Source organism: Nomascus leucogenys, chromosome 14 (assembly GCF_006542625.1).
Source record: "Nomascus leucogenys isolate Asia chromosome 14, Asia_NLE_v1, whole genome shotgun sequence".
NCBI lineage: Eukaryota > Metazoa > Chordata > Mammalia > Primates > Hylobatidae > Nomascus > Nomascus leucogenys.
In genome coordinates, this window is record NC_044394.1 from 7,917,299 (window position 1) to 7,936,582 (window position 19,284).

The following is a 19,284-nucleotide window of genomic DNA, read 5'->3' on the forward strand; positions in this document are numbered from 1 at the left end:
TTTCATTTAAAAGGGATCTGGGCAGCCAAAAAACATGGCTGCTAGATGTTCAGTAGTTTGTCAAGGCAGATAATCTGAACTGAACAACTGTAGTACATACAAATTCCCAATTCTCAATTAACAAAATTCTCAATTAACGAAACAAAAAATACTTTTCCTTAACAGAACTGAAAAAATCCCAACAGTTTGTCATGTGCAAGGCTAGTCTGCCTCTAGCTACAGCTAGTGCACAATGTCACATTTGTCATCCATTCCTCACTCTTTTAATTCTTCCTCCTTTGGAAAGTGCTTCTGCTTGCAGGCCACGTCCACCAGCAAATGAAGATCTAGAAAGAAAGGATAGTTTACTCCCTCTTAGCCTCTCTGTAGAGTTCTATAGACAAGTTTTCAGACAAGCAGAACAAGCTGTCTATGTCTCACCTGTAGAACTGGCTCTAAAATTATATAGTCCCATCGGATTCTCAATTTCGGGATATTCCTATAACTCTAAAGCACACTGATGCAGCCCAGTTGTTAACCCAAAGAAATCAACAAATTTTAGTGTCTCTCCTTTTCAGTAGTATGGCCAAGGCTCTTTTCACCTCAGTTGCCTTTTTTTTTTTTTTTTTGAGACGGAGTTTTGCTCTTGTCATCCAGGCTGGAGTACGGTGGCACAATCTCGGCTCACTGCAACCTCTGCCTCCTGGGTTCAAGTGATTATCTTGCCTCAGCCTCCCAAGTAGCTAGGATTACAGGCATGCACCACCACGCACGGCTAATTTTTATATTTTTAGTGGAGACGGGGTTTCACCATGTTGGCCAGGCTGGTCTCGAACTCCTAACCTCAAGTGATCCACCCGCCTTGGCCTCCCAAAGTGCTGGGATAACAGGCGTGAGCCACGGCGCCCGGCCTTCAATTGCCTTTTATTGTAAGTGAAAAAGTAAGGAAAAATGTCAAAGGGATCAAAGTGAATATACACATACAAATAAAAATTCATTTCCTTCATGCTGTAAGACTAGGTGGGTGGGTTGTGGGAACATGAAAAGGCAATGCCTTCAGAAAAAACAATGTTAAAATAAGTAATCACCATTTTTCCAAAGTTGATTGACTCTATAAAATTCCCACTTATTGACTAACAGAGCTGAATTCTTGTAAAAACACCTAGCTGAACTGTCCATAAAAAAGAAAGCATGTCCTCACACAGTGGTTCATTAAGAATAAAAGAAGTAAAAATGCAAATTAGGTACTAGGTTCTGTAATACAAAAAAGCTAAGACCATGTGTAGAAGTTGAGCTAAAACGTCTATCAGAGGAACACAGGCAGCAATAAAAGGATCTTAACGTGGCTTCTAGTTTCAACCTAATGAGCTTACAATTTCTAGAGCAACATGACCAGGGAGCTTTTTTTTTTTTTTTTTTTTTTTTGAGACAGAGTCTCACACTGTCACCCAGGCTGGAGTGCAATCTCAGCTCATAGCAACCTCCACCTCCCGGGTTCATGCGATTCTCCTGCCTCAGCCTCCCAAGTAGCTGGGATTACAGGTGCACACCACCATACCTGGCTAATTTTTTATATCTTTAGTAGAGATGGGGTTTCACTATGTTGGCCAGACTGGTCTCGAACTCCTGACCTCGTGATCTGCCTGCCTCAGCCTCCCAAAGTGCTAGGATTACAGGCGTGAGCCACTGCACCCGGCCCAGGGAGCATTTTTAGGTTGGTTTTGAAGTTTACAACTTTGCCTTAGCATTTGTGAATTAAAGTATACAGCACAAACCCTTTATTTCATTCTCAACATACAAAGACTTTTGTTGCTACATTTTTGGAACACAGCCTCTACAGGATTGATCCATAGCCCAAGCAGGATAGCTGATTCAAATAAAATGGAATTCTACTACCACTTGGTAGAAAATCTAGAAAGCATTTGAAATGGTACCTAATTTTTGCCATATTTTGTTAAAGACAGACTAGTCACCAGGGGCAGGTGCTTACTCAGCTGGTGAACTACAACCTAGCCGTATAGAACAAGTAATTTATCCACATAAGCATTTTGTGGAAGAAGAGTATCAGTTTATCACTTAAAATGCGTTTCTCATACACCCATGATCATAGCAGTATAATCAGCACTATTATTGACAATAGGCAAAAGGGAGAAGAAATCCTAGTATCCATCAACAGATGAATGGATAAACAAAATGTGGTATACACATATAGTGGAATGTTATTTAGCCTTAAAAAGGAATAAAGCGAGACCAGGAGCGGTGACTCATGCCTGTAATCCCAGCACTTTGGGAGGCCGAGGCAGGCAGATCACAAGGTCAGGAGATCAAGACCATCCTGGCTAATACGGTGAAACCCTGTCTCTACTAAAAATACAAAAAACTAGCCGGGCGTGGTGGCGGGCGCCTGTAGTCCCAGCCACCGGGGAGGCTGAGGCAGGAGAATTGCTTGAACCCAGGAGGTGGAGGTTGCAGTGAGCCGAGATGGCGCCACTGCACTCCAGCCTGGGCGACAGGGCGAGACTCCGTCTCAAAAAAAAAAAAAAAAAGAGGAAGAAAGCCAAGAGTGGTGGCACATGCCTGTAGCCCCAGCTACTCAGAAGGCTGAGGCAGAAGGATTGCTTGAGCCCAGGAGTTCAAGGCTGCAGTGAGCTATGATGGCACTACTGCACTCCAGTGTGGATGACAGGGCAAAACCCTGTCTCAAAAAAACAAACAAACAAACAAAAAAATGGAGGAAATTCCGGCACATGCTACAACAATAGGTATTAGGATAAATGAAATAAACTAACCACAAAAAGACAAAAGACAAATACTATATGATTCCATTTATATGAGGTAGCTGGAATAGTCAAATTCAGAGACAAAAAATAGAATGGTAGGTGCCAAGGGCTGTTGTTTAATAGGTACAGAGTTTCAGTTTGGGAAGATGAAAGGAGTTCTGTAGATGAATGGTAGTGATGGTTGCACAAATGTGAATGTATTTCATGCCACTGGACTGTATACTTAAAAATGGTTACAATGAGGCCGGGTGCGGTGGCTCACGCCTGTAATCCCAGCATTTTGGGAGACTGAGGCAGGCAAATCACCCGAGGTCAGGAGTTCGAGACCAGCCTGACCAACATGGTGAAACCCCATCTCTACTAAAAATACAAAATTAGCTGGGCGTGGTGGCACATGCCTGTAATCCCAGCTACTCGGGAGGCTGAGGCAGGAGAATCGGAGAATCGCTTGAATCTGGGAGGCAGAGGTTGCAGTGAGCCGAGATTGCATCACTGCACTCCAGCCTGGGCAACAAGAGTGAAACTCCACCTCAAAAAAAAAAAAAAATACAATGTGCCAGGTATGGTGATGCATGCCTGTAGTCCTAGATACTCGGGAGGCTGAAGCAGAATTACTTGAGACTGCAGTGTGCTATGATCGCATCTGTGAATAGCCACTGCACTCCAGCCTGGGCAACATAGTAAGACCCCTATCTCAAAAAAAAAAACAAAAAAAAAAACAGGTTAAAATCGTAACTTTTATGTTACGCACATTTTACCATAAAATGGCTTCTCTGAAGTTTACAAAATAACGATAACAATGATAACAGTGATACATTTACATAACATCTCTTTTTCAAGTAGCTAAATGCATTAAGGTCATGTAATTAATCCTGGGTAGTGAGTAGATAACTAGGAGGAAGAGCCTCTAAGCCATTTGGCCAATGAGTAAAGCCAATGGTTTCCAAACCTTGCTGCATATTGGAATCACCTGGGACTTTTTAAAAACTACTGATGCTTGGGGCCCCTTCCACCCTCAGACATTTTAATTTAATTTAATTCATGTGGAATGCAACCTAGGCATCAGGATTTTTGAAAGCTGGCCAAAAAGAATAACACCTAACTATGATCATTTTCTAAACCTATAGAGACATACCAGCTCCATAAAGGACAGGCCATATGGTGGTAGAAAATACTAAAATAAGATTTTGGAATATGAATAGACTCAGTTGTAACCCTACTTTGAAAGCAGAGTAGTAATTATTGATAAGGACAAAGGAAATGACTGTTAAAGCAACTACAGATCTCAAATGGGGAGGCAGACTGAAGAACAGTAGTAACAAACCCACTGAATTTTAATAATTGGGCTTTAGAGTAGCATTTGGCACACAGCTTCTAATAACAAGCATCTAAACATAATTTTATTAAAGCAAGCTTCCTTCATTAACGAAGTTGCCAATCAAGGAGCTAAGGAGTACAGAAATCAATAAAAATACAAAAAGACATAGACTAGCTTGGTGTTCCTAGAGGTTTATATGCCTTCACTCAAAAGATAAACTTGCATATTCATCAGAGAAGATAAGTATTTGGGAATCACAGGCTTGGGAGATGAAAGGCCCCAAGAGACAAGAGCATTGCATCTACTTGTTTGAGAATGATCATTCCTACCAAGAGCATCCTCTAGGGTTTTGGGGCTATTACCTTAATGAAATCTCATCCATAATCCAACAGCTATAAAATGGGAAGTATTTTCTTCAGGAATGAATTGAACTTTGCTTAAACATTCAGTTTCCTTTGACTGTAAAACTAAACATCCTACCAGAGTGTAGTTTCCACAATAAGATTAATATTTGGGTACATTTGGTTTAGGGTAATACCATTGCAGAAATCAGAAGAGCATGATTCAGTTTAATATTCTTTACCTCTTGGTATTTTTTATTTAAAAGGTATTTCCTTAAGTCAGCATGTACTCAAAAGAGCTACACAAAGCATGCCAGTGGCTGTAATGAACAACCTCCTCCCTAACAAAATACACATCACTGAAATCACTACAATTTGGACACCTAATCAATTGGAAGTCTCTTATGAAAAAAAGATGTTGGCCAGGTGCGGTGGCTCATGCCTATAAATCCTAGCACTTTGGGAGGCTGAGGAGGGTGGATCGCTTGCATCCAGGAGTTCAAGACCAGCCTAGGCAACATGGTGAAACCCTGTCTCTACAAAAAAAAAAAAATACAAAAATAAATTAGCTGAGTGTGGTGGCATGCGCCTATAGTCCCAGCTACTCAGGAGGCTGAGGCGGGAGGATAGCTTGAGCCCAGGAGGTCAAGGCTGCAGTGAGCTGATCACACCACTGCACTCAGACTAGGCAGCAGAGTGAGACACTATCTTAAAATAAAATAAAATTAAAACAAAAATGTCAAATAAAGCTTCAAGTGTGAGAAGATGTCCCTTCTTACACAGGTTAAAGAAAATTTTAATTTAGTTTTTAAATTTTTATAATTTAGTTACAGAAGGGCACTGATAAGTTCTGGAATATAAGATGCTCCTGTTCAATGTGATATTGAGCAACATAATGATATTCCAACAGTTAATGTTAGAATTATAGCATTTCAGAATTTGGGGCCAAAGGAGTCTTTAGAGGAGGATTTCATGAGATTCTCTTATATTCATCATAAATAATGTATTTTAAGAGTTGGAACATTATTGATGGGAGATACTCTTAATGATAACAGATGAAATTTAAATGATATTTTAGAAATTTTTTATTTGGTTCCTATCATTAATATTTTAACCTTGGAATTTAGTATCTATCAAGATAAAAAACATTTGGTCATCTACGAGAACTAAACTGAATGCTATTCCATTTTGAGCTCTCCCCACAAGGGGTGCCTCCTCACTCTCTTAAGGGCTTCTCTGCCCATCAATGATCAGGGCTGCAAAAATATCAGGAGCTAAGAACAAGGAACAAGAACATCTAATACAGGGTTGGCAAAGTTTTTCCTGTAAAGAGCCAGATAATAAATATTTTAGGCTTTATGGCCCATATGGTCCCTATGGCAATTGCTCAGTTCTGCTATTGTAGCACGACAGCAGTCAAAGACAACACATAAATGCAGGGGTGTGACTGTGTGTTCCAATAAAACTTTACGGACATTGAAATCTGAATTTCATATAATTGTCATGTATCATGAAATATTCTTTTGATTTTTTCCTCCAACAATTAAAAAATGTAAAAACCATGCTTAGCATGTAGGCCATATAAAAACTGTCAGCAAACCAGATTTGATTTGCAGGACTTAGTTTACTAACTCCTCTTCTAATAGCACACACTATGGGTACAATTAAGATAAATTTAAGGAAAACAGGAAAAAGATTTCATCAAGTTGAATATTGTTATTATAGTTCTCAAAACAATATATTTTCTCCAAAGAAGATATAAAAATGGCCAACGAGCACATGAAAGGATTAGTCATTAGGGAAATGCAAATCAAAACCACAATGAAGGCCGGGCACGGTGGCTCACACCTGTAATCCCAACACTTTGGGAGGCCGAGGTGGGCAGATCACGAGGTCAGGAGATCGAGACCATCCTGGCTAACACAGTGAAACCCTGTGTCTACTAAAAATACAACAAATTAGCCGGGCGTGGTGGCGGGCGCCTGTAGTCCCAGCTACTCGGGAGGCTGAGGCAGGAGAATGGCGTGAACCCGGGAGGCGGAGCTTGCAGTGAGCCGAGATTGCGCCACTGCACTCCAGCCTGGGCGACAGAGTGAGACTCCATCTCAAAAAAAAATAAAAAACCACAACGAAGTACACCTCACAACACAAGGATGACTCTAATAATAATTTTTTAAAAAGGAAAATACCAAGTGCTAGCGAGGATGTAGAGAAACTGGAACCCTTGTGCATTGCTGGCAGAAACGTAAAACAGTTCAGCCATTATGGAAAATAGTTTAACAGTTCCTCAAAAAGTTAAACATGGAATTACCATATGACCCGGCAATTCTACTCCTAGGTATACACCCCGAAGAACCGAAAACAGTTACTCAAACTTGTATACGCATGTTCATAGCACTATTCACAATAGGTGAAAGATAGAAACAGCCCAAACGTCCATCAGTTAATAAATGGATAAACAAATTGTGGTATATACATATAACATAACATTATTCAGCCATAACAAGAAATGAAGTTCTGATTTACATGCTACAATGTGGATGAACCTTAAAAAACATTATGCTTAGTAAAATAAGTTAGACATAAATGTCACACACATATTGCATTATTTCATTTATATAAAACATTCAGAATAAGTAAATCCATAGAGACAGAAAACAGATTGGTAGTTGCCAGGGGCTAGGGAAAGGCGGGAATATGGAATAACTGTTTAATGGTTATGAGTTTTTCTTTTGGGGTGCTGAAAATGTTTTGAAACTAAATAGAGGTGGAGGTTGTATACCATTATGAATGTACTATATGCCACTTAATCGTACACTTTAAAATGTTTAACTTATAGCGAGGCATGGTGGCCCATGCCTGTAGTCCCAGATGCTCAGAAGGCTGAGGCAGAAGGATTGCTTGAGCCCAGGAGGCAGAGGTTGCAGTGAGCCAAGATCACACCACTGCACCCCAGCTTGGGGGACAGAGCAAGACCCTGTCTAAAAAAATAAAAACTAAAAAATTAAATGTTTGGCCAGGCGTGGTGGCTCAGACCTGTAATCCCAGCACTTTGGGGAGGCCAAAGTGGGTGGATCGCCTGAAGTCAGGAGTTTGAGACCAGCCTGGCCAACATGGTGAAACCCGATCTCTACTAAAAATACAAAATCAGCCGGGCATGGTGGCAGGCGCCTGTAATCCCAGCTGCTTGGGAGGCTGAGGCAGGAGAATCACTTGAGCCCGGGAGGCAGAGGTTGCAGTGAGCCGAGATCGCACCACTGCACTCCAGCCTGGGCGACAAAGCAAGACTCCATCAAAAAAAAAATAAAATAAAACTTAAATGTTTCATTCTATGTTAATTTTACCTTAAAAAAAAAAGGTATATTTTCCTGTCAATTTGAAATGACCAGATAAAAAGAAGGGGAAAGCAGGAAATGGCTATAAAACACAAAATTCATAGTTATGGTTGACTTTGTCAACCTCTTTGGATTAAGAAATACCTAGAAATCTGGTAGAGCATTATCTTTGTTTTTTTCACTGTTTTTGTTTTGTTTTGTTTTGTTTTTTCAGACAGAGTCTCACTCACTCTGTCTCCCAGACTGGAGCACAGTGGCGCAATCTCGGCTCACTGCAACCTCTGCCTCCCAGGTTCAAGCAATTCTCCTGCCTCAGCCTCCCAAGTAGCTGGGATTACAGGTGCCCACCACCACGCCTGGCTCATTTTTGTATTTTTAGTAGATGGGGTTTTGCCATGTTGGCCAGGCTAGTCTCGAACTCCTGACCTCAGATTATCTACCCACCTCAGCCTCCCAAAGTACTAGGATTACAGGTGTGAGCCACTGTACCTGGCCTGGTAAAGCATTATCTCTGGATATGTCTCTGTGTTTCTACAGGAGATTAGCATGTGAGTCTGAGTGGACTAGGTGGGGAAGATCTGCTCTCAACAGGGGTAGGCACCATCCAGTCAGCCAGGGGTGCAGAGAGAACAAAAATGGAGAAAAGGCAAGTGTGTGCTGCAGCTGGGGTACACTCTTCCTCTCCTGTCCTTGCACATTAAAACTCTAGATTCCCCAGCCTTTGTACTCTGGGACTCACACCACGAGCCCCCTGGGCTCTCAGGCTCTAGTCTTGGACAAGTTACACCATTGGTTTCCCTGGTTCTGAGGCCTTTACACTTGGACTGAGCTACACTGCCAGGGTCTCCGTCTTACAGACAGCTTGTGTGGGACTTCTCAGCCTCCATAACAGTATATGCCAATTTCCCTAATAAATCTCCTCTCATATGTCTATATTCAGTCATGAGTCACTTAACAATGGGGATATGTTATGAAAAATGTGTCATCAGGTGATTTTGTCACTGCACAAATATCACATTGTATATTTACACAAACCTAAATGATATAGCCTACTACATACTGATATGGTTTGGCTGTCCTCAACCCAAATCCCGTCTTGAATTCCCACATGTTGTGTGAGGGACCTGGTAGGAGGTAACTGAATCATGGGGGCAGGTTTTCCCGTGCTGTTCTGATGATAGCGAATAGTCTCATGAGACCTGATGGTTTTATAAGGGGGAGTTTCCCTGCAGAAGCTCTCTTCTCTTGTCTGTTGCCATGTGAAACGTGCCTTTCACCTTCCACCATGATTGTGAGGCCTCCCAGCCAGGTGGAACTGTAAGTCCATTAAACCTCTTTCTTTTGTAAATTGCCCAGTTTCGGGTACGTCTTTATGAGCAGTGTGAAAACGGACGAATACACATACCAAGGCTATATGGTATAGCCTATTGCTCTTAGGATACAAACCAGTACAGCAAGTTACTACGCTGAACACTGTAGGCAATTGTAACACAATGGTAAGTATTTATGTATCTAAACATAGAAAAGGTACGGTAAAACTACAGTGTTACAATCTTATGGGACTACTGTTCCATATATATGGTCTGTCATTGACTGAATGTCATTATTTACAATCTTACGGGACCACTGTTCCATATATATGGTCTGTCATTGACTGAATGTCATTATGCCATGCATGACCATATATATCCTATTGGTTCTGTCTCTCTGTAAGACCCTGACTAATACACATACCAAAACATATCTTAGTTTTCAGTATCAGAGCATGGTAATGAGATCTGGAATGGTGTCTTTTGTAAAACATACACAATTCTTGTTTCCAGCAGAAGAGAACTGTAGAGGACACCACTTGTGTAACCCTATTGGACCTAGCGCAGTACCAAGCCCAAGGCAGGTATTCAGTAAGTACTTGCTAAAAGAAACCTGAGGGTGGTTTGACTCCCCAAATATTCAAACCTTACCTCTTAGTGGTTAACTAAAAGACTGCTCATAGAGACAAAATGTAGACATAGACACAGACACAGAAAGTAGAACGGTGGCTACCAGCATTCAGGGGACAGCGGAAATGGAGACTTACTGTTTAATGGGTATAGAGTTTCAGTTTTGCAAGATGAAAAGAGTTCTGGAGAGAAATGGTGCTGATGGTAGCAGTGGCATTAACTGAATTGTACATTTTTAAATGGTTAAGATGGTAAATTTTATGAGCATTTATCACAGTTTTTTAAAAGACTGCATTTTTCCATACATTTTTAAAAAGTACATTAGTAAGGGCCGGGAGCGGTGGCTCACGCTTGTAATCCCAGCACTTTGAGAGGCCGAGGCGGGCGGATCACGAGGTCAGGAGATCAAGACCACAGTGAAACCCCGTCTCTACTAAAAAAAAAATACAAAAAATTAGCCGGGCATGGTGGCGGGCGCATGTAGTCCCAGCTACTCGGAGAGGCTGAGGCAGGAGAATGGCGTGAACCCGGGAGGCGGAGCTTACAGCGAGCCGAGATTGCGCCACTGCACTCCAGCCTGGGTGACAGAGCGAGACTCCGTCTCAAAAAAAAAAAAAAAAAAAAAAAGTACATTAGTAAGATAAGAATGTATATGGAGAAAAAAAGCAACTAATTCATTTATTTATCCAACAAGGAGTGCCACAGGTAATATTCTAGGTCCTGGGGATACAACAATGGGTAAAACAACCTCAGAGAACTAACCTTCTAGAAAGAGTGGGGGTGGGAATTATAGAAAAATAGCAAGTAGTAATAGTCACTGCAGAAGAAAAACAAAGAAGAATAAAGAGACTGAAGGAGGGCAGGACATGGGGAACAGGGTGCCATTTCAGATGGCATGGTCAGGAAGATTTCTGTGATGAGCTGGCATCTGAGCAGAGGACAGAATGAAATGAAGGAACACGCCATGTGAAAATCTGGGTGAAAAACATTTCAGGCAGAGAGAATAGCAAGTGTAAAGGCTGGAGTATTCTTGGTATGCTCAAACAATAGTGAAGAAACTGCTGGGGCTGGAGTAGGTGAGGGAGATAGAAGGTGGTAGGAGATGAAGTCAGAACAGTTGCCAGGAGCCAAATCATTCAGCATCTTGAAGACCACAGTAAGGATTCGCAGATTTTCTTCTACATATATATAGAAAACTATTAAATAAATTTAAACGGAAAAATAATTACTGATTTAAGAGATCACTCTGGCAGAAAAAGACTGTAGGGGCCAAGAGTAGAAGCAGAAAAACCTTAAGAAGCTACTGCAGTCATCTAGGCAAGAGAAAGTAGTAGCTTGGAGCATGGCGACACCAAGTAAAGGAGGTGAGAAATGGTCAGATCCTGGATCTGCATCTACAGTGAGCTGATAAGATTTGCTGATGCACTGAACATGTGAGAGAAGGGAGTCAAGAGAGACTCCAAGAGTTGTGGCTGACCAGATGACTAAAAATACCATTCATTCATTCATTCATTCATTCATCTGAGACAAGGTCTTGCTCTGTTTCCCAGGCTGGAGTGCAGTGGCACAATCACAGCTCACTGCAACCTCTGCTCCCGGGCTCAAGCGATTCTCCCACCTCAGCCTTCTGAGTAGCTGGGACCACAAGCACGTGCCACCAAGCATGTTTTTTGTAGAGACAGGGTTTCACCATGTTGGCCAGGCTAGTCTCGCTTGAGCCCAAGTGACCTGCCTGCCTTGGCCTCCTAAAGTGCTGGGATTACAGGTGTGAGCCACCACACCTGGCCAATACTATTTATTTATAAGTAAATAAGTAAAATTGGGGAAAAGGTAGAATATATTAAGCTTGGGACACCTACTGGACATCCAAAGACGTAGTGTAGGCAGTAGTGTATACAAGTGAGGTTCAGAGAAGATTGAGACTTAAGATACAGATTTTGGAGACACCACTACAAAGATGATAATAAAAGCATGAGACTGGTTGAGATTACCTAGGAATTGAATAGAGAGAGAGAAAGAATTGAGCTCTGGGGTTCATCAATATTTAGAAATTAAGAAAGTTGAAGAGCATTCAGTAAAAGAAACTACAGAGTTGGCCAGTGAAAACTAGGAAAGGGAGATGTTCCACAAGCCAGAAGAAAGCATTTCAGGAAGGTTGAAATAATCTGTTCAAATGCTGCTGAGGTGAAGTAAAATAGGGACTGATAATTGGCTACTGGATTTGGCAACATGGCAGTTATTGGAAACCTTGACAAATGAAGTTTCAGTTGAGCAGAAGAAAGAAAAATCTGCTTGGAGTAGCTGAAGTAAGGATATGCTTCCAAGGAGCTTTGCTCTAAGGAAAGCAGAAAAAGTAGAGGAATAGCTACATGGAGATATGAAGGAAAGGTCAAAGGGATTTTTTTTTTTTTTTTTTTTTTGAGATGGAGCTTCACTCTTGTTGCCCAGGCTGAAGTGCAGTGGCGCGTTCTTGGCTCAGTGCAACCTCCGCCTCCCAGGTTCAAGTGATTCTCCTGCCTCAGCCTCTCGAGTAGCTGGGATTACAGGTGCATGCCACCACGCCTGGTTAATTTTGTATTTTTAGTAGGGATGGGGTTTCACCATGTTGGCCAGGTTGGTCAAGAACTCCTGACCTCAGGTGATCCGCCTGCCTCAGCCTCCCAAAGTGCTGGGATTACAGGCGTGAGCCACTGTGCCTGGCCCAAAGGGATTTTTTAAACATAGAACCTATGATGACATGTTTGCATGCTGATGGGAATTATCTAACATAAAAGATAAAATGTTAGGCCGGGCATGGTGGCTCATGCCTATAATCCCAGCACTTTGGGAGGAGATTGAGACTATCCCAGCCAACAAGGTGAAACTCCATCTCTACTAAAAATACAAAAATTAGCTGGGTGTGGCGGTGCGTGCCTGTAATTCCAGCTACTTGGGAAGAGGCTGAGGCAGGAGAATCGCTTGAACCTGGGAGGCGGAGGTTGTAGTGAGTCGAGATCGTGCCACTGAACTCCAGCCTGGCAACAGAGCTAGACTCCATCTCAAAGAAAAAAAAAAAAAGATAAAATGTGGCCAGGCACTGTGGCTCACTCCTATAATGCCAGCACTTTGGAGGCCAAGGCAGGAGGATCACTTGAGACCAGGAAATCAAGACAACCTGGGCAACATGGCAAGACCCTGTCTCTATAAAAATTTAAAAAATTAGCTGGGCATGGTGGCATGAGCCTGTGGTCCCAGTTACTCAGGAGGCTGAGGTGGAAGGATTGCTTGAGCTGGGAAGTCGAGGTTGCAGTGAGCTGTATTCACATCACTACACTCCAGCCTGGATGACAGAGGAAGACCCTGTCTTAGGGGGAAAGCAAAAACAAAGATACAATGTGATTATTGAAGAGTAAGGGGGATAGCAGTAGGTCCTAAGTCTGTCAGTACACCAAAGGGGACAGGATTCTGTATACAAATGAAAGGACTGGCCCTTTTCCGTTACAACAGGAGGAAAGGCAGAGTGTAGGGTTACAACTGGAAGTAGACTGATAGATATGTTGGTGGGAAGATATGAAAGCTTTATTCTAGCTGCTTCTATTTTCTCAGTAAGATACAAAACAGGGTCACAGCCACGAATGAAGAGAGAGGAGGAGTGTTGGAAACGGAGCAGAGAGGTCAGGATACAATAGAGTGGCTTTGGAGAATGGGGAATATATTGACTAGAAAATATTATAGGACTGCTGCAACACTGACAGCCTATGTGAATTTAAAGTGAGACTAGTGCGGTAGCTCATGCCTGTAATCCCAGCACTTTGGGAGGCCAAGGTGGGTGGATCACCTGAGGTCAGGAGTTCAAGACCAACCTGGCCAACACGGCAAGACCCCATCTCTACTAAAAATACAAAAATCAGTTGTATGTGGTGGCTCATGCCTGTAGTCTCAGCTATTTGGGAGGCTGAAGCATCAGAATCGCTTGAACCCAGGAGGCGGAGGTTGCAGTGAGTCAAGATCACGCCACTGCACTCCAGCCTCGGCAACAGAGTGAGACTCCAGCTCAATAAATAAACAAATAAATAAATAAATAGAGACTAGCCATCTGAAAAGTAACCAGTGGTAATAAACATAAGAATAGTAAATATTGGCCGGGCGCTGTGGCTCATGCCTGTAATCCCAGCACTTTGGGAGGCTGAGGCGGGCAGGAGATCCAGACCATCCTGGCTAACACAGTGAAACCCCGTCTCTACTAAATATATAAAAAATTAGCCATGCGGGTGCCTATAGTCCCAGCTACTCGAGAGGCTGAGGCAGGAGAATGGCGTGAACCTGGGAGGCGGAGCTTGTAGTGAGCCAAGATCGCGCCACTGCACTCCAGCCTGGGCGACAGAGCGAGACTCCATTCCAAAAAAAAAAAAAAAAGAATAGTAAATGTTATAAAGATAATAGTAATTATTGCTAAAATTCTATTGCTACTATGTATGGACTACTTACTATGTAACCCAGGGTAATACTAAACCAGTTCTATGATTTATATCATTATAATCCATATTCCTCATTTTGCAGATGAGGACACCAAAGCTCAGTTAGGTAAACATGTCCACGGTCACACAGTAAAGAGAAGAATCCAGGTTTTAATGTAGGTTTTTCTAACACCAAAAGCTTTCTTTCTAACCATATGCTGTACTGTTTTTAATGAGCAGTATATTAATCTCACACATTGACTTTGGTTAAGGTCTCTTAATGCCATGGGACCTTACATATAGCCATGTTTTCATAGACCAATTGTTAGGCCAAGGTCTATCCGAGAGGAATCATTTGCAACTTCATGAATTGTATTTCTGCCTACACTTTAATTAAAAAACTAACTTTTTTTTTTTTTTAGCAGAGAGGTTCTAGCTTAATCATAACTCATTTTCCTCTTGTCCATAATAAAATGAAAATGTGATTAGGTGTCATAATGATGCCAAGATTTCACAACTCTTATGTTTCACAGCAGGAAGCCAACATCAATCAAGACTCGTCTATTAACTGCACTGACCAAAGCATAAGGCTTTACTTAGAAAAAAAAAAAAAAAGGAAGAGTTAATAAAGATAATTACTGTGCTAATTATTTTATTAGTTACACTTATAACCATAACATGTAGTAAAGAGAGGAAATTGCTTTTTAACAGCAGGCACCAGAGTTCCTCTCAGGGAGGTAATTGTCTTTGTTGAGGAATATGTCTTGATAGATAGTTCTGGTTGGGAAAAATGAGGCCTTAAAAACATCAGAAAATAGAAGAGATACCTAACCTTCTTTGCCTAAGTAAAACACAGGAATTCAGCACCTGGGGAAAGAGCAGAAAAAAAAAAAACCCAACAACAACAACAACAAAAGAGAAACGAAGGTCTGGCGCTAGTACAAGGAAAGAAAGCAACATGGCAGAGGACCATATTGACTAGTGACAAGGAAAGATGCTGTAAAGTGGCTGGGGGCCTTTTAATTCCATTTTTGTGGTATTCTAAATATAAACCCTTTCTACCTCCCGACATCTTCATAAAAGTGTGCTACACATACACATGCCTAGCATAATGCTTAAAGGGAGGAAGAGGTCAAAGAAAGTTGGCCAAGTTCTGCATCTGGTATAGCATGGAACAGACAGATGAGAACAGCCCTGGGAGGTCAGATATGGACAAGTCTGGAATTACATTTAACCAGAAACTCAAAAATAAAAGCTACTGTGAACCCTAGAAAGTCTCAGAAATCTTGGAAAGGCATTCTTGGTATAGGGTAAGTTTATCTTGAGCCAATCATATCTAAACCTCAAAAGTCAGTTTACAATCTGGGATATAAATATTTTTTAAAAACACTCTGAAATTGTTCATTTCTATTACTTTAAGGCTTTTATATTCATGCTATAGGAACACTTCAAGTATTTAAACTACTTTTAGTATTTTTAGATTTTTTAAAATTTGAAAAACATAGAATACAGATGGTGAAAATTTCCCATAATCCTATTATATATACATACACAAATTGAGAAGTTAAACATACCCCTGCACCCGTACATCCTATCTTCTGAGAGATAACTAGTGTTATATTTATCAGCTATATCATATATTTCCAGACTTTTTTCTATAATTTTACAGCATATACTTTCTTTTCTTTCTTTCTAGAAAGGGGGTTGTGCTAGACATATTGTGTTGTAACTTACCCGTTTGCTTAACACATTATGAACACTTACTGCCTTTCCAGGTCACAACACATCAAGCTACTTTAGTTTCTTAAATGGTTGCACAGTATTTTGTTATGTAGATGTCATAATGTATCTGGTTCCCCACTGTTAGGCATTTATGCTTTTCCCAAATTTCTGCTATTATAAATAACACTATAGCAAACTTATTTTGACTACCTTTGGGAACATACACATTTCTACAGGAGAGATTCCCAGGAGTAGAGTTCCTGAGTCAAAACTCATAAGCATTTTAGTTATCTACAAATAATGCCAAACTGTCCTTCATAGGGCTATACAAATTTACATTCCAATTACAGCATAGAGAAGGTTCCTTTTCTCTATACCTTTATCAAAGCTGGATATTATCAACAGTTAAAGTTTTGCCAATCAAATTGCCAAAAAAAAAATAATTGGTTGATTTTGGTCAATGACAGACCACATAGATGATGATGATTCCGTAAGATTGTACTCTATTTTTACTGTACCATTTCTATGCTTAGCTATGTTTAGATACACAAATACCACTGTATTACAATTGCTTACAATATTCAATACAGTAACATGCTGTAAGGGTTTGTAGCTTAGAAACAATAGGCTATACCATACAGCCTAGGTATGTAGTAGGCGACACCATCAAGGTTTGTGTAAGTACAATCCACGATGTTTATACAACAATAACATTACCTAATGACATAATTCTCAGAATACATTCCTGTCATTAAGGGATACATGATTATATGTGCTACCGGCTTTGCAGTCAGGCAGCACATGGTTAGGACCCAGCCAGCTAGAATGTTGGTGATCTTTGTTATCCATGCCAACACATTTGGTAAAATCAATACCTGTGACACCATGGAAGTCAGACCACACATGCCAAGTGAATATACAACCATGGAGGAAAAGATTGACAAAAATCACAATGTGTTGACTATTTCTTGACACATTCAGCAAAGCCCTAAAAGAAGAGATAAACTCAGGCTAGAGGTAACTAGTGTGCAAACAGAGATGGAAGGGAATATTTGTCTGCCTGTGGTTGACAACTTATTGACTAGAGTTCAGTAACTGGGTCATGAATCCAACTGCTTCAATACCCCAACCTGAAGTTGCACTAGGAAGTGCCTTTAGGCCAGGGATGGTGGCTGACACCTGTAATCCCAGCACTTTGGGAGGCTAAGTTGGGAGGATTGCTTGAGGCCAGGAGTTGGAGATCAGCCTGGGCAACACAGTGAGACTCCATCTCTTTGAAAAGTAAAAAAAAATCAGCTAGGTGTGGCGGCATGCGCCTGTAGTCCCAGCTACTTCTTTGGGGGTTGGGTGTAGGTTGGCTGAGGTGGGAGGATCACTTTAGCCCAGAGATCAAGGCTGCAGTGAGCTATGATTGTGCCAGACTAGGCAACAGAGTGAGACCCTGCCTCAAAAAAAAAAAAAAAAAAAAAAATTGGTGGTACATGCTGATTAACATTAAGCTAAGCCCAACAGTTGACAAATCTTGTCAACAGAGCTTCTAATAAGCTTTTTAATGCTCCATTCTTGAATAGGGAAGAAAGCCAATGGGAAAAAAAAAACAACTTCAAAACCAGCCCTTCCATTTAGTATCCTCAGAGAGCTATGAGAAGATATTATATCCATATAAAAGAACAGAAAGTTCCCCCAAAAAGGAACAATTATAGAATAGAATAAAAAAGAGCTGTTAGAAGTTGTAATTTTTTTTTTTTTTTTTTTGCGACGGACTTTTGCTCTTGTTGCCCAGGCTAGAGTGCAATGTCGCGATCTCGGCTCACTGCAACCTCCACCTCCCAGGTTCAAGCAATTCTCCTGTCTTAGCCTCCTGAGTAGCTGGGATTACAAGCATGTGCCACCATGCCCAGCTAATTCTGTATTTTCAGTAGAGACGGAGTTTCACCATGTTGGTCAGGCTGGTCTGGAACTGCCAACCTCAGGTGATCCGCCCGCCTTGGCCTCCCAAAGTGCTGGGATTACAGGCATGAGCCACCGTGCCCGGCTGGAAAATATAAATTTAATAGCCAAATTTTTAAAATTAAATAGTTGAAAGTTTCATCTGAGGAACATTCCACAAAATAGAAAAAAGACAAAGATATAAAAAATTTGAAAGAAAAAAACAGAGAGGGAAGTTGATCTCAGCATATCCAATACTGGACTAAAGAAAAAATAGGAAAAATGGAGGGGTAAAGAGGTAAGAATTTTTTTTTTTTAAATGATATGACCACTTCTGGTAATGTCAGGCCTGATAATTAAGACCAGCGTTCCCATTGAAGACAACTAAAAAACCTGACAGACTATAGAAACAATATTCTTTAAAAGTCTCAAAAGGTAATGAGACAGTAAAGAACGACTGGGCTGTCAGGTGAGATTGGGGATCCAGAGAGGTAAGCCTGGTACTTGAGGCTACTTTTACCTTTGTGACATTTGCCATCTGTAGGAGATTGAGAGGCTGAGCTTTGCCTTTTGGGTCTAGAGGGACAAATGTCAGAGACTGGGCTTGTCAAAGGTTGATTTCTGATGAGATTCCCACTTTTATGGCTAGGATCTCAATAGGCTGCACCCAGGAGAGGATGAACCACAGGGAAACATGCCCTTGCACAGTTTGTGGTCAGAAAAATCTCAAGCTCTGAACTGGATTAAGGTGATCCCTAATTGCCAGTGACCCCGATTGCCTGGTAGAAACAAATCTTATTTGAGGAAGATAATGTCATTCTAGGCCTTAAATTATTTTTACAAGTAATTTTTCAAATACTGTTCTTCAAATACTATGTCCAGCATACAGCAAAAATAGCCAGTTACATGAGGGAGTAGCCACTATGGTTGAGAACCAACACAAATGAGACAACTGAAACAGACCTGTGGAAACTCCATATACTGGAATTACCAGAATCCAGCAAGAAAACAACCATGCTTACTATTTTAAGGAGGCAAATTCCAAGCTTGAAAAATTTTGGCAGATAACTAGAAACTCAAAAATGTGACCAGAAGTTCTGAAAAAAAAGGACAAACAGAAATCCTAGAATTGAAAAATAATCAAATTAATAACTCAGTAGATGAGTCAAACAGCACATTAGACCTAGTCTAAGAGAACGAGTGAACAAGAAGGTAGAAGAAATAACTCAAAAAGGAAACGTGGAGGAAAAAAAATATGAGAGGTTTAAAAAAATTAAGACATAGGGGATTCAGGGAATAGGAAAGATGTGAACAACATAATCAACACTTAATCTAATTGACAGATATAGAACACTACATTTAACAACTGCGGAATACACATTACTTTCAAGTGCAAGTGGTATGTTCACCAAGATAGACCATACACTGGGCCATGAAACAAGTCTCAATAAATACAAAGGATCAAAATTATACAAAATGTATTCTCTGACCACAACAGAATTAA

The 19,284-nt window shown here is 41.0% G+C and overlaps 1 protein-coding gene across 1 annotated transcript in view; it reads right to left on the minus strand.

Annotated features, from left to right (window-relative positions):
• Positions 1-255: 255 nt before the first annotated feature.
• Positions 256-19,284, minus strand: part of HSF5 (heat shock transcription factor 5) — a 67,342-nt gene continuing 48,313 nt past the window's right edge. Inside the window, exon 6 of the mRNA XM_012503329.2 lies at positions 256-326. Coding sequence (XP_012358783.1) covers positions 256-326 — 71 coding nt within the window. The remainder of the gene's footprint in view (positions 327-19,284) is intronic.